The sequence below is a fragment of the Microtus pennsylvanicus genome, chromosome 9, assembly GCF_037038515.1.
Source record: "Microtus pennsylvanicus isolate mMicPen1 chromosome 9, mMicPen1.hap1, whole genome shotgun sequence".
Taxonomy (NCBI): Eukaryota; Metazoa; Chordata; class Mammalia; order Rodentia; family Cricetidae; genus Microtus; species Microtus pennsylvanicus.
This window is the reverse complement of record NC_134587.1, coordinates 21,230,941-21,246,243: the sequence shown is the minus strand read 5'-3', so window position 1 is coordinate 21,246,243 and position 15,303 is coordinate 21,230,941. Positions and strand designations below refer to the sequence as shown.

The 15,303-nt window shown below is 46.6% G+C and overlaps 1 protein-coding gene across 3 annotated transcripts in view; it reads left to right on the top strand.

Moving 5' to 3' along the window:
* The window catches only part of Tanc1 (tetratricopeptide repeat, ankyrin repeat and coiled-coil containing 1), a 216,192-nt gene that overhangs the window by 118,601 nt on the left and 82,288 nt on the right, over positions 1-15,303 (top strand). For all 3 annotated transcript variants that reach the window (XM_075985123.1, XM_075985122.1, XM_075985121.1), the window contains one exon: positions 13,477-13,581. In XM_075985123.1, coding sequence (XP_075841238.1) covers positions 13,477-13,581 — 105 coding nt within the window. The remainder of the gene's footprint in view (positions 1-13,476; positions 13,582-15,303) is intronic.

Here is a 15,303-nt window from a genome sequence, read left to right as displayed (position 1 = left end):
GCCATGTGCACTGATTTGACTTAGCAGGCCAAGGACTTTGGATCTTTATGGAGTCCTATTTGTGCAGAGCGTAAGGGTGTCAGAGCGAGAACCCAGGTTCAGATCTCTGGTCTTGAGCAGGGAGGTAGTTCGGGATGTTGAAAGTCAAGTGTAACAAACAATGAAAAGTGTCTGTTAGCTTTTGGAAATAGGACTATTGACCAGAATTGGCCAGCTTCTGCCGTGGTCAGACGGGAACTCCATTAGGCTACCGTGGTCTCTGTTGCAGCCATTGGATCTGGCCATCACGGCAAAGACAACCATAGACAATATGTAGATAGATGGTCATGACTGTAATGTGGCAGGCGCTTATGAACGCACTTGGCGGTCTCCTTCTCATGCCTTCCCTAACCTTTGCCTCTTAGAAATGGAGAGTTAGAATTTATTCAGTGCTAGACACGCGACACATTTGTAATCCTAGATAGAAGTGTCAGCCCATTCTACAGTTGGTGGAGTTCCAGGACTGTAGGCGACAGCTCCTGGTGGTTATACACCCAGCTGATAAATGGCCGGGACCTGAATTCTCTGATTTCAAAGCCTGGCTCATTCTTCCTCACTGACCTGTGACCCAGGGCAGTGGCCTTAGCCCTGGTCATTATCAAGAGTTCTAGTTGGCACAGATGACGTGGTACCCCACACTCCCGCCATTGCCCTTCCTGTGACCAGCACGAAGCCAAGCTCTGCTACTTCCCCTGTGCCCTCTACAGTAAGTGTGTGGGACTCCAAGGACACAGGTGCCTCCATCTGAAAGGTGCTTCTGTCAGATACTATTTGAGCCATGGATGACCTTTGATTTTGTTTTTCAAGACCGTTTGGAGTATTTTTAGATTGATGGAGAAGTTGCAAAGAGCGGTATAAAGAAGTTCCATATATCCTAGTGGCTAGTTTCCACGATTGTTAACACAGCATTGTGTGCTACAGTCTGTATAATTATTGAGCCAACATTGATACTTGCTAAAGTCTATACTTGTGGGTTTTCCCCGACTAATGCTCTTTCTCTGATTCACATCGCCATATCACATTCAGATATCATGTCTCCATAGATTTCTTTCTTTTTTTTAAAGATCTATCTATCTATCTATCTATCTATCTATCTATCTATCTATCTATCTATCTATCTATCTATTATGTAGACAACATTCTGCCTCCATGTATGCCCGCACGCCAGAAGAGGGTGCCAGATCTCATTACAGATGGTTGTGAACCACCATGTTGAACTCAGGACCTCTGGAAGAGCAGCCAGTGCTCTTAACCACTGAGCCGTCTCTGCAGCCTCCCCCCCCCCCCCTTTTTTTGTTTGGTTTTCAAGACAGTATCTCTCTGTGTAGCCCTGGCTGTCCTGGAACTTACTCTGTAGACCAGGCTGACCTTAAACTTAGAGATCTGCCTGTCTGTGGCTCCTGAGTGCTGGGATTAAAGGCTTGAGCCTGTCACAGTTTCTCAGACTCTGTTTTGGTGACCCTGGTGGTTTGGGTATGGTATTTTGTAGGTTGCCTGTCTGTTGGGTTGTGTCTGATGTTTTTCTCACCACTGGCCAGAATTTAGGAGTTTCAGGCAGAACACAGAGGTCCTGGGTGGCTTTTTCCGTCCCCCAGAGGTGAAGGTACAAACCCGCGGGGTAATTTACCTCTGTTCATTTGCTCTTGATCATCTGGCCAAGGTTTTGGCTGACCACTTTCTCCATGGAAGTTACTCTGTCTCCTTTCCTCCCCATTTCCATCAACCACACAAGGAACACACTTGGTGCTCTGCGTGGTCACTGTACACAGCCCGCAGGTAAGGGTGGGCACTAAGCTCCTGACAGTGTAGTTGTCTATGTAAATCTTTGGGGATTATTCTGGGTCTTGAGAGTTGTGTCTTCCCTATTCATTTATCCCCGTGTGCAGGGGCTTTCAGATGTCAGGTGTGTAACTGGGATGCTCTGACCTTTGCGTCTGCTTTGGTGCATGGCTGGTGCCCTGTGAGACTGTCTATGGGCATGCATTGTTCAGAATCCGGTCTGTTAGGTTAGGTGTAAGATGGGTCGGAAGTCGTTGCCTCTGAGATTTAATTCCTTAATATAAACTGCTAAGCATACATGTGTCACCTAAAACCTTAAAGAAAAAGCATCTTGGACTTTATACTCCTTAGGTTGGGAATCACTTTTTGCCTCAATGGTGAAGAAACTTCTCTGGCAAGCATGTTATCTCAGGGCCTTTGTCTGATACTGGCATTGAAGCAGCGCCACCTTGTGGTCAATACTGAATGTCCCAATGACGATTTCTGCTAAATTCTGCAGCAAGTTTTTTTTTTAAAAGAAAAATAATATTTGTTCTTCAAAGGATTCAAATCTTCTCCTTTGGTTTTACATATTATCAAATTTAGACTTTAAAGTAACCAATTATAGTTGTTCTAAGAAGAAAAAGAAAGCAGCTTGGACTGGCGAGATGGCTCAGTGATCAACAGTGCTTTCTGCTCAGTCACGAGCACCTGAGTTTGGATCCCAGCACTCATGTCTGGCAAATGCTTGTTAACCCTGGCTCTAACTCTGAGGGACCCAGTGATCTCTTCTGGCCTCTGAATGTTTTTCAAAAGCATAGATGTTAGGTCAGGTGTTCTCAGCCTGGTTCTGATCTCAGTCAGCTTTCACAGGAAGGTCAGATCTATTGTAGCAGCTTCCACTAATAAAAATCCCACAGGCACCTGGGCTGTGGTGTGTTCAGCATGGAAATCTTTTTTTCTGTTCTCTCTTGGACCCAGAACATTGACGGGGTCAGCCCCACTGCCAAGGGCGTGGCAGAGGTCTGGGTCACTGCAGGGGATGGCAGGAGGCAGGCTGTTTGGACTCCAGAGTGACTTATGGCTCAGCCCAGCACATCACTGCCTGATGTAGGCAGGCAAGAAAGTGCCTTCCCAGGACCTCACCATCCAGTGTGCTTGTCTGACACAGCCACCGTCTGTGGCTTAGACCAGAGTGCTTCCTTTGTTTAAACAACAGCAGCACCACAGGAAGAGGACTGGAGGAGCTTTCAAGGACATGGGCAGTGATGCATGATGGGTAGCCTTGCCACCTGGGTAGAAACGGAGGACAAGCAGTAACTTAAGAGTCCCTTTCCTTCCACTGATATTTTGAAAGGAAGGCTTGACCTTACCAGGTGGAGAGTCCGTTTTAAGAAGACTCTTTAATTTCTGAGAGCAACATCTTATTACATACGACTTATAAAATAATCTTAAATTGCTTTTCAGTATATTCTAGCCTTTAAATTTACCTTTAAGTCTTATTTTATTAATTTAAAAACCTGTTTAGCATGAATTCCATCTACGACTGAGAATCACACAATTCAGGCTGGATCCGCAGGCTGCCCAGCTATCCCATTTATTGCATTCCTTTTCGAAGACTAGTAATTCACTACTAAATATATTCTCTCCCTCTGACAGAAGGGACGAGCGTATCCCTGAATACACCACAATCACGTTGATTCCTTGAGTTTCTTTTTACTCTTCATTTAATTCTAAACTTGGCTTAGGTTGTAAGACAGTCAGTAAGCTCAACCCGAGAAAGGTGAGCGTAGTGCCAAAACAATGTGGGTTCTTAGGATTAAATTTGGAGCAAACACATAGTAGTTGAAGCAAAACATTTATCTACCGCCCTTTCTTGTTAACAGTGCAGACGGCCCAGGGGTACTTTGGTCACTTGAAGTTGTCTCTCATGGGGGAGGCGTGCGGGGAGAGGTTGTGGGCAGAGCAGAGCTCCCACATTGGTTCTGAAGAGTGAGTGTGTGTTTCCTGGGGCTATAGTGGCGTGTTATCACCATTTGGTGGTTTCAGTTGTGGATGCTTATCTCTCTGAGTCACAGGCAGAAGTCTGTAGACTTGTCTGGGAGAACTCTTGCTTTCTGGTGATTCTAGATGTTTCTGCCTTGTCCCACATTTCTCCCCCCTCTACTTCTGTTTCACCTCATAACCTTTTCTCTGTGTTACTCTTATTGCCCTCCTCCCTCCTACAAGGGCACATGGATTTCAGACCTGTCTGGATAATCTCAGATGTGCCCCTCACGGTCCTTATCCCAGTCACAAATCTCTGCAGACCTCTAGAAATCAAGTAGCTGCACGTTCCAGGGAGTGGATGATGCACGTGTCCCCGAGAACCGTTATGTCTGCCATACGCTCCTAGCACAGCGTTGCCTGATGGCCTCATGGATGCACACATGTCCGCGTCTCTTGCCCAAGGAAACAGAAGAGAAAAATGGGGTGTCTCTCAGCACAGATCCTCAGCTTTAACAAGTGCATAGAAATCGCATAAATGCCACCGCAATCAAGATGCAGACCAGTGCCTTCATCCCAGTATGTCCATCCCAATATATATTTCTACTGCTCCATTCTAGTCGGCTGTACCCTGAAGCCCTGGCAACCTGTGGTCTTTCTCCAGACCTAGAACTTTGCCTTTTCAGAATGTGATGTGTGGAATCATTTAGTATACAGTCCTTCTGAGTCCAGCTTCTTGGCTGGGTACACTTGAGATCCATCCATGTTATAGTAGATACCAGTAAACCTCTACTACATGTTTCGGAAGTAGGCCGCTACATGGTTACGTCACTGTCTGTTTGCCAGTTGGAAGACACTTGGCTAGTCTGCAGTTTGGGGTGATTATAAATCAAGTTGTTATAACTGTGTGCACACCGGCTTTTGTATAAACCTGTTTCCATCTCCTGGGTCAGGACTTAGCAGTGGACTTGGCTAGCTCATACCATATGTATTCGTTTGTGTGAAAGTCTCAACTATTTTCCAGTGGCCTGAAACATTTTGTCGTCTCCCCAGTGGGATGGGAGCTTGATGCTTTGCAGCCTCAGCAGCTGCTTGTTTTGTGTGGTTGGAAGAGTTAGCGTTGTACAGGGCATACAGGCCCTCTGAGTCGGACTACGCGTCTGGTGGTCTTTTTGTAATCCAGTTAGGCTTAGAAGGCTTTGTTTGTTAACTATCACCAGCGTCTTTACAAGTTTGAGACAGGATTTTACGTAGCCCAGACCAGGGTGACCTTGAACTCTGGCCTCCTGCCTCTACCTTCCAAGTATTAGGATTATAGGCTAGGGTCACAGAATCTCTTTTTGTGTGGTGCTGGGCATCGAACCCAAGTCTTTATGTGTGCTGCCCAGGCCCTTTGCCAATTGAGATACACCCCCCCAGCTTCCAAATTATAACTAAGACCTATAATTAATCTTCTTTCTAATCTAATTACAGCTGAAAATCTTTCCCACTTAACCGTTCTTCATGGACGTTTCTCTCTGAACGTGTTTAGAGTGTGTACATCTCTCAGGCGCTTTCCCTCCCTGGATGTCAGTACCCAGAGGTTAGGCAGAGGAGTTGGGGTGGGTCTGGCTGAATGAGATGCAGAGGATCCTGAGGACCAGGCTGAAGAATAAGATGTGTGTGTCTTGAATGTGGCTGTCTCTCTGTGGTGTAGGATCTGAAGGTTCCCGTAGATGGGGAGAGGCGGTGCAGTATGTGTGCATCCATGCCCATCAAAAATAAAGCCGAGGAGGGTGGGCTAGCCGCCTTATCAATGAGGACTGAGAGAGTGCCAGGATTGCTCTGACCCTTTCCTGGATGCTAGGGAGGAGGGCAGATTACCTTCTTGGGGCGGGAGAAGGCAGGGTAGAGGAGTGGGTCTTTTAGGTGGAATGGGACACCGGTTCATATCTCCTGTCTGACAGAAGGGAGGGAGATGTGCTGTGGCCATTGTACTAAGCCAAAGCTTGAGGGAATATTTGCAAATTTAATCTTTCATAGGAAGGTACTGCTTTTAGTAATTAAGTACAATTCACTTGAAAACAACCCTCATTGGAGTTAATATCTATGAAAAGACAAGACCTCCTGCCTTTCCCCCAGAATTCTCCAGAGTGCTACCACCCACCTCACCTTCCGGTGCAGCTCAGCAGGTGCCTCTCCCGCTTCTGACGCCTCTGCTTCCCCTAGTGACAGCCCTGTGCCACCGCAGCTGTCTGTCTTGTCCTTCAGTTTGAGGTAAGCTTCCTCAGGAAGCGGGCAAGGTCTCAGGCATTCCGGTTAGACTAAACCAGTGGGTTTGAAAGTTTCTGTGGATGGGTACCTCAGAACTGCTCTTGTGGGGCGCAGCCAAGAATGTGTTGTCTGGCAAGTACAGGGGACCACGCTTGGGAATTTAGTGCCCAGAACTTGCGTGGAAAGAAGGTTCCAAGGGTCCTGCTTCTAGCCTTTTGTGTTCAGCTACTTCAAACAATGGAGCCATCATCTCCTGCTGTGGGAATAAAAGAGCCACCCCCCTCACTGGCTGTTTCCCTGTCTCCTCCAGAAACTGGGAAATGACCCTTCCAGGAAGGAAGCAGCTCGTTGGTCAGGCCCTTCACGAAGCTAATATTAGTAGCTGTCAAGTTTATTTATAAATGGTTCACACCAGTTGACCACACCTAATCTGAAAAGCCTTGAAGTTGGAAGATTTTAGTGTTTGGAGTATTTATAGTATTTCATAGGGATGGGATCTAAGCCTAAGCATAAATTTTATATTTATATAAATTATATGAAAATTTATATAAACCATACATACATGACTTGAAAGTAATTCCTCCCCACCCCATCCCTATTCCCCAAGATGGGGTTTCTCTCTGTATCCCTGGCTGTCCTGTAACTCACTCTGTAGTCCAGACTGGTCTAGAACTCAGAGATCCCTCTGCCTCCTGAGTTCTGGGATTAAAGGCATGTGCCACCACTGCCTGGTTTTGAAAGTAACTTCATACAGTATTTTTATGTGCTTGTGTTTAGACTGTGGCTTGTTACATGAATCAGGTGGAAAAATTGCCCATCAAATCTCTCTGCACTCAAAAGACATGTTTTAAAGATCCCCCGCCCTGTGTGTGTGTGTGTGTGTGTGTGTGTGTGTGTGTCTGTGTCTGTCTGTCTGTGTGTCTGTGTATTCTTCTCAGAAGCCAGCAGCATTAAATCCCTCAGGAGCTATAGTTGTAGGCAATTGTGACCTGCCCAGTATGGTGGTGGGAACTGAACTTGGGTCCTCTGTAGGAGCAACACATGTTCTTAACTTCTGAGATGTCTCTATAACACCCTTAGCCCCCAACAGATATTTTGTGAAAGTTAGGTATTTTTAATTATTTGGCTTTGCCTTTCCTCAGAATGTATCCTCCCGAGATGTTGTCTCTGGTTCTTCGGCTGTGTCTGTGGACAGCACCACTGCTCTGGCTTAAATGCAGTGGGGAGCCTCAGGTGTGCTTCGAGCACACACACAAAGGCATGCATACATACACGCAGGGAGACACAGACATACACATACACAAACACACATGTGCACATGCACACACACACAGAGAAAGAGAGAGAGAAAGAAAGAGAGTTATTTTTAGTTGAAACACTCTGAGATGAGAAGTAACCTCCACCCTCCCCTTTTCACTGCCCGGAGATAAAGCCCAGCTTGGGTTATTTCTATCATCCTCTTTAAAAACATTCCTTATATGGCCATTTCTAAGCAGCAGAATAGCTGTGTGATGAACATGTCAGAAAGAGCAGGAAAGCTGGCCGCTGGGAAAACTGGATTTGGAGACTTCAGCCAAGGCAGAGTACTAGACTGGGGAGAAGGCCGTGCCTTCCAGTGGCAGAACAGAGCGACTGCACCAGTATCTTCCGGTTCCTTCCCTGTGACTACAGAAGATGACAGCAGCTGTGGCGCTCCGGCTGCTTGGTATCTGCAGCTTTATGACCTATGACCGTAGCCTCTGACATGTTTATGTTTGTGCCCTCGGATTTTAAGGGTCCTTTATGACTGAGAGCCCTTTCCCTTATCACATGGTGCATATAGAGCTGGGGAAACTGGATTGGAATAGGGAAAGAGAAAGACAGAAGCCATGCCTGGAGTGGTAGCCCACACCTTGAATCCTTGCACTCAGGAGGAAGAGGCAGACCCACGTCTGGTCTATAAAGTGAGTTCCAGGACAGCCCTACACAGAGAAGGCCTGTCCTGAAAATACTAAATAAATAACTAAATCCAAAATAAATAAATAAAACCCAAAATAAGGGGGCTGGAGAGATGGCTCAGAGGTTAGGAGCACTGCCTGCTCTTCCAAAGGTCCTGAGTTCAATTCCCAGCAACCACATGGTGGCTCACAACCATCTGTAATGATATCTGGTGCCCTCTTCTGGCCTGCAGGCATACACACAGACAGAATATTGTATACATAATAAATAAATAAATAAATATTTAAAAAAAACAAACCCAAAATAAACAGTGAACGTCATACAGAATAAGTTTAGTATATGATCAAGGAAAGCCCACTCTCCAGATGTCGTACAGATAACTGTAATCCCAGCACTTGATAGGCACAGGCTAGAGGATTGTGTGCTTGAGGTCAGCCTGGGTAAATTGTGTAGTGTGGGCTAGCCTGAGACAGCTGTGACCCTGTCTTGTGTGTGTGTGTGTGTGTGTGTGTGTGTGTGTGTGTGTGTGTGTGTGTGTGAGAGAGAGAGAGAGAGAGAGAGAGAGAGAGAGAGAGAGAGAGAGAGAGAGAGAGAGAGAGTGAGTTTCTTAGTCTGGACCTGGCTAAGATATAGCCATAGGACCTCCACTAACCTACAAGAAGGGGAGGTCACTGGTAGTCTTTATAGGCCTCCCTTTTGCTACTAAAGCATGGTCTGAGATCCTAGCTGATACCTCTGACCACAATGTAGCAAGACCACCCCACTAAAGGTGGGACAGCTGCTTGGCCACCAGGGACCAACACTCAGGAGTGTCCAGGACAAGGCATCTGGCCAAGGAAACATTGGCTCACACTCAGAACCGAGTCTTATTTTCAGACCTCTCGCTTTGAAACCCAGAAGTGTCATTCTCTTTGGACAGCTACTTTCCAGTCTTCTGCTCTTCTTTATGTAAGGAGGGAAGTTGTTTTGCTTTCAAGTAGTCAGTGCCTGGGGGATGCGTAGTGTTTTGTTTTAAGCAAAAGTTAGGCAGTAATTTCCCATGAGTGAGGGGGCTTGAGGGATTGGACTTTTCAGTCTTGACCTGAATCCGTAAGTTATGTGACTGCTGTATACGGAGTGACTTTTAGCATGGATGGTGCTGAGGTCATTGTCACTGTGGTTTAGTAGGTGGTCATTCAGGAGGAAGACCAGTAGGGTGATGTCACTGGTGTGGCCTCGGTTGTCCTCCGTTGCAGCTGCAGCCTGCTTGGCTGACGCACCCCAGACTGAATGTTCCTCATCACTGTGCACCCTTGTTGTTGGATGCAATGCTGTTTTTCTCTCGGGGGTGTTCCTCCCGCGTTCCTTAGTTCTTTTATAAATAACACTGTTACAGGCAAATGGGTAGCCTTTTGTTGATAGGGTCCATCTGGGGATCCCCGACTCTGTGCATGACTATAAGGTACTGAAGCACTGTTGAAAGTTGTATGGGAGGCCTGGCTGTGCCACAATGTCCTGACCAGGGGTTTGCCAGCTGTGGTTCTTGGTAGGTCTGAGCTTCCCCAGAGAGGTCCCCTCTGCATCCTACCCTGCTGTGTGTACAAGTGTGGCTGTCAGTCTTCCCACAGTCGCGTAGAGGGTAGGGGATGTCTGTCTCTTGAGCCCCTCAGTGGACACATACCACCATTAACCCTACTTTTTCATTTTAACACTCCCATTCTCAGGGGCTTTGAATCCATCCTTCCTGGAGAAATAAACTCAGGTGCCAGAATCAAGGAGGGAATATTCCTGGCTTGGGAAGAGGCCTAACTCTTATTCCACCCTGCAGGGTTGCCCTCACTGGCCCCTGTTCTCTGACTGGACTGACTCTGAGGCTCCATGACCCTTAGCTGTTCTGCTTGGTCCTCTGCTCCCTGGGAGTCCTCGTCCCTGTTTCAGAAGTTTGCTTTTCACCTGTGGGTGCCTCCTTTCCCCAGCTCTCCCTGCTTGGTCCCTTTACTGCGACTTTAATGGAGCTGCCGAGGGAGAGGAGGCGAATGAGTCTTCATCTGCTTTGCTTGGTGGAAAGCGTGCGCGAATTCTCTAACGATCCATCGGGGCAGGAATAAAACCTCTCCGCCTATAAATGTATCTTGTTTTACAGCATCCGCGGTTCAGCTGTTCGTGAAAAGCAATTTAAATAAAAGGGTCATGCTGGAGAACAGTTGTTTATATCCACTTTAATATCTCTGCTGCCAGTAAAAGTTAGGGGAGATCAGAGACACGCGGGATGAATAAAAGCTTTGCTACCTGCACGGGTTCATTCCAGTGCTCCGGCCCTGTTGAGAGCTGAAGGCCTATCTAGAATTCCTAGTGGTGGCTCAGTCCATGGGCTGCAGTACTGTGCATGTGGCTGTGTGAATTCCTGTATGTTTGGAGCTAACCATTGGGTTTACTTGAGCCTCAGTTTCCTGACCTAAAAGTGGTGACATCGTGCTTTTGTCCCCAGGTTTCTAGGGCTGAATTAGTGAATTCTTGGAAGTGTGCTTAGCTTGGATGACCATGGCGGGAAGTACAGGTCTCATTTACTTTACTGGATTGGTGTTTATGCCTGAGAACCATGTGGCCCTGGTTTGTGTCCTCATGGATTTTGCCCCCATTGTAAGAGCTTTGCTTGTTTGTCTCTTAACTCTGGGACACACTGAGATCGGAATAAAGGGGAGAACAAGAAGGAGGGGTACAGTGATTGAACCTAGATTTGTACAGATTTGTTCAAAGAATCTGCTCTTAACATCCCAACCCCTTCAGGTTGGCAATTATGAACTTGTAAGAGAGACTTCTAAGGCGGGATTGAACCTAGGGCTGTGTGTGTGGTAGACATTGCTCTCCTAGTCAACTGTGTCCCTGGAGCTCTCGTTACTGTGTGTTCAGACAGTCTCACTCGGTTAACCAGGCTGTCCAGGAAGTTTCTCTGTCACCTGGATTGGCTTTGAACCTGCTACCTGGCTGGCTTAGCTTCTGGAGTAGTTAAGATGTCACAGCTGCTGCTCCAGGCCCCCATTCATTGCAGATGGTTTAGACGGGTGGGCGTGGTTGTCTTCTGGAGGCTCTGAGTGACACAAGACTCCTTGTTCCTACCATTCACAATCCCTCTTTCTATCCCTGTGAAATAATCCACATCTTACGAAAGCACCGGACTGTTGAGAGGGTGGTTTTGAGGGGATGTTGGGTAAGTACTTTGGAGCTAGATCCCTGGATTTGCTGCTGTTAACTCTGAGTTCTGGTGAGAGGGTCGGATGTATCTGGAGCAGTGAGTAAGGCTGAGGCTGTAACAGCTCCACATCGTCCGTTACAATAAAGGGCTTTGCTGCCTCTGTCCATAAACTGTTAAGAGACAAGACGCCAGGGCTCTGCTTTGTGGTAGGGAGCTGGGACAATGGAAAGCCTGTGTATTTCTCAGCTTTCATGTTCTGTTTCTTTCTCCTGTTCCAACCACCTTGCTGTCCCTGTTCTTCCTGACGAATACTTAACCTTTCTGTTTTCCCTCTCATGTATTTTACGTATCTTAAATGTGGATGTATAGATGCATTAGATAAAATCTGGGTGCTGTTGTATAGGCCACGGCCCCCACTTAGACTGTGAACATATTTCCCTATTCCTGTAACGGTTTTTGACATTAAAAAATTCTGACAGTTAAATAAATTATTAAAACAGCCATGCACTTAAATACTTCATTAGTCATTTGTAATCATGTTTTCTAAAGTTTGAGACAGCATCCTTTTCTGAAAAGAGGCTTCTTTAATAGCACAGCCTGTTTAAGATGCAGTCATTACCACCCGCTGGGAATCGGATTATTTTTTTCAAGGCACGTAGATGCTTTTACAGTCCAACCTTTAGATGGCAGCATCTCTCACCGTAAGCCATGCTTTGAACACGTTCTTTCGGACATATTAGATGTAGAGACAGGAGGATGTTCACAGTCTGCCTAGATCAACCTGCTTGCTGTGGGGCACAAGCCTGGTCAGGGGAGTGGCCCAGGAGGGTGAGAGGCCAGGTGTTGTAGCCTGTCTGGAACACTGCCCACCCCCTCCCCTCCTGCCTTTCTCTGTGACCGTGTGCAGACTGCAGAAGGTCTAACAGGTGATTCGGGACCAAGATGGAAGGTGATCCTTTGAAGGTACAAAGAGGCATTCTTTTAGCTTCTCAAGTCACTACAGGTCTAGTTCATAGACCAAGCAATTCACCTATCCAAACATGTTACAATGCTTTAGTTTTTAGTATGCTCCCAAGGAGTTATGAAGGATTGTGCAAGTCTAATATTAGAAATTTGTTATTCTCCAAAGAATCCCCTACAAGCCCGCCTATCTTCAACCCTGGCCACCATTCAAATCTTTGGTTTCCCCTATACTGGAAGTTACACATTACGACTGGCTTCTGTCGTGTGGCGTGGTATCTTTAAAGTCTATTCTTGTCGCAGCAGGAGTGGCTGCTCCGACCCTTCTCTTCTCCCATTTCCTGGGTTTTCCGCTTCCTCGGCTGATGGCCCTTTGGGAATAACACCGTACACTGGTTTCTGTGTGGACACATTAGGGCGGGTGTGGAGGGCTGCTGGACCACGTGGCAGCTCTGCTGACCTCTTTGAGCAGCTGCTACTGTTTTCCAACAGTGACTGCACCTTTGTCCCCAGCAGCAGGGAATGAAGGTTCCATTCAGTCTCTTTAAGTATCCCAAGAGCTTTCTCAGGAGGAAAAACAAAACAAAACGAACAAAATGGTAAAATTATAAAGAATCCCAGGGGTATGGTGGTACCTGCCTGTGATCAAGGCCAGAGGAAGAGGCCAGAAGGATGGATGTCAGTTCTAGGTCAGCCTGAGTGACATAGCGAAACCCTGACTCAAAAATAAACTGAAAATTCCAGATTTTCCTGATAAGTTGTGGTTGGGGGAGGGAAATAGAACTCTCTGTATCTTGTGTCCCCAAATTCGGGCAGACTGTTGGCCACACCCGCCTGAGGGCAGCTGCTGCAGCTGCCAGGGAAGCAGCCATGTAGTTACTGTGCATCGTCAGCCTGATGAGAGGCCTACGTTCGGTGGCTGCTCAGCGTGTTGATACCAGAGGCCAGCTGTTTGTAATTCACCAACTCTTGACTTAGAGATGCCAAGGAACCAGGCCATCCGTATCCCAGTGAGAGGAAAATGGTTTCCTACTGCTGTCTAGGTCTGAACATGTCAAAGTCACCTGTGTGACACACAGAAAAAACAACTGTGGAATTGCAGCCGAGGGGAGCAGCTTTGGTTTCTTTCCGTGAGCGTTTGCGTTCTCCAAATGGAGCTCACCCTGGCAGATCAGCCTGGACATTCTTGTGTCTGCTCTGAACTGACTTGTGTACGTGTGTGTGTGTGTGTGTGTGTGTGTTTTCAGGGGAGGGAAGGGTCAGCCTTCCTTTAGGCGTGGTTGCGTCCTGGTAAAGACACAAACTGTTTGTTCCGAAGCTCTGTTTGCACCTGGAAAAACTTAGCTATACTCTGGTCTTTCCCACTGCAGGTCCCGTCAGGAAGCCCAAGTATGTGGAGAGCCCCAGGGTGCCTGGAGATACAGTTATGGTCCCGTTCAGAGAAGGGTCCAAGCCCACAGAGCCCGGTGACAACGGTAAGGCGATATTTTCCATGATCTTTCCCTAAAGACTGCATAGTCACATTCTCCGTTTCTGAGGGAAACCCGAGTTCCCTCGCAAGAACGCTTCACTGAACTAAATGTTTCTGGGAGGTTTTTTCCCTTTGGGCAGTTGACAGAGATTAGTTTGGCTACTGTGAATTCTTGAGATTGTAGACAAGGGGCAGGAATAGCTGAGTTGGGTGTATTTGCATTGCTTAAGGGTTGGGTCTTGTGTTGTCTGAATTCTGACCTTCCTGTTTTTGGGAGGTGCGAAAAGCCAGCCAGTTGACTTTGGTTTTTATATAAACACATTACCCCTTCAGAATATTCAAGAGCAGGTTTTGGCTGAGAATCTGAGACTTCCATTAGATAGTTTAAGAGCCCGTGGTGACTTTGGAAGCTTAAAAAGTTAAACATCTGTGATTTTCTTTAGAGGGGGACCAAAAATAAAAAAAAAATCCAAACTGATTGAAGCCAGTTTTTTTTTTTTTGCCATAAAGTCATTTGTATCACGTCCCTACAACCACTTATAATTCAAAATGTAAGTATAGCATATGCTATGTGCCTGTAGCTTTTAATAAATGCATTAATAGTTTGCTTATTTTTAATCAACTCAAGAATTTACGTGTTCTTTCCTGGGATTCCATTTGCCCACAAAACATTCTGAACGTATAGTCCGCTTCCCTGCAGAAGACAGAGAGTAAGACTGAGTGGTACAAGCCCGCTTTGTCCTCTGTGAACCGAAGCTTCTCATAGCTTCTAGCACTGGAAGATGCTCACCATGGAGAGGAGGAGCCTCATCCAGATTTCCACTGTGGAGTACCATTTGTGTAGTAGAAGGGGCTCACATTGGTGATTGTGAGGAGGGCAAGGCTGTGTGTGTATAGGTGTGAATTCGTGGTAGTGACCAGGTAGGTTAGAGAGCCGTCAACTGATACGAGACTGTAAATGAGGGCTCTGTGAAACCACCGAACTGACCTCTTCTGGGTAGAAAGGTTTATTGGGGAGCAGACTGCCCAGGCTATATCTGGGTGGGGAGCAGAGAGAAGAGCAAAATGATAAGCAGATTTTATATCACAGTAGCAGGGTGGGGTCTTTGAGTTGCTACTGGATATTCAGTTGACTGGGAATTAGATGCCTTTGCCCCTTTGGGCTAATAAAGGAGGATCTGGTAAGCAGAAACCCTCCTTTAAGCCTCTGTTTACTCAATAAAATCCTTCTGTTTAGGACTTGTCACCAGCACTGCCATTTTTGGGTCCTGCTTTTGGTCCTGGAGTGTGACATATGGCGGGAGCCCCTTTTTTATCCCCTTCATTTTTCTTCTATGTGTCGAAGAGGAAAGAAGAATACTCTTTTGAAGGTGAATACTGGTAATCAAATTTACCAGCTCTCTGCTCCATTCAGATTAATTCCGCCACCCTGATCTCCAGATACCAAAATCCTCATAGTCCTGGCTGGATAACATGGGGATTCATGGCGTTCTGTGCTGGGTTATTCTTATGTGAGACAGGGGCACAGACTTAGGATTATTGTTGGACTAAGAAAAGAGGCGACATGTAATTCTCATTGTCAAGTTTTCTCCTTTGGCTTGAGGCAGATTTGGACATCTTTCCTGGCAAGGGCATACTTGACCATGGGCCAAGCTACACTCAAGAGTAGCCATTGGTCTTGCTAGAATGGCCAGAAGTTGCACGTGTGCTTATTCCTAAGATCCTA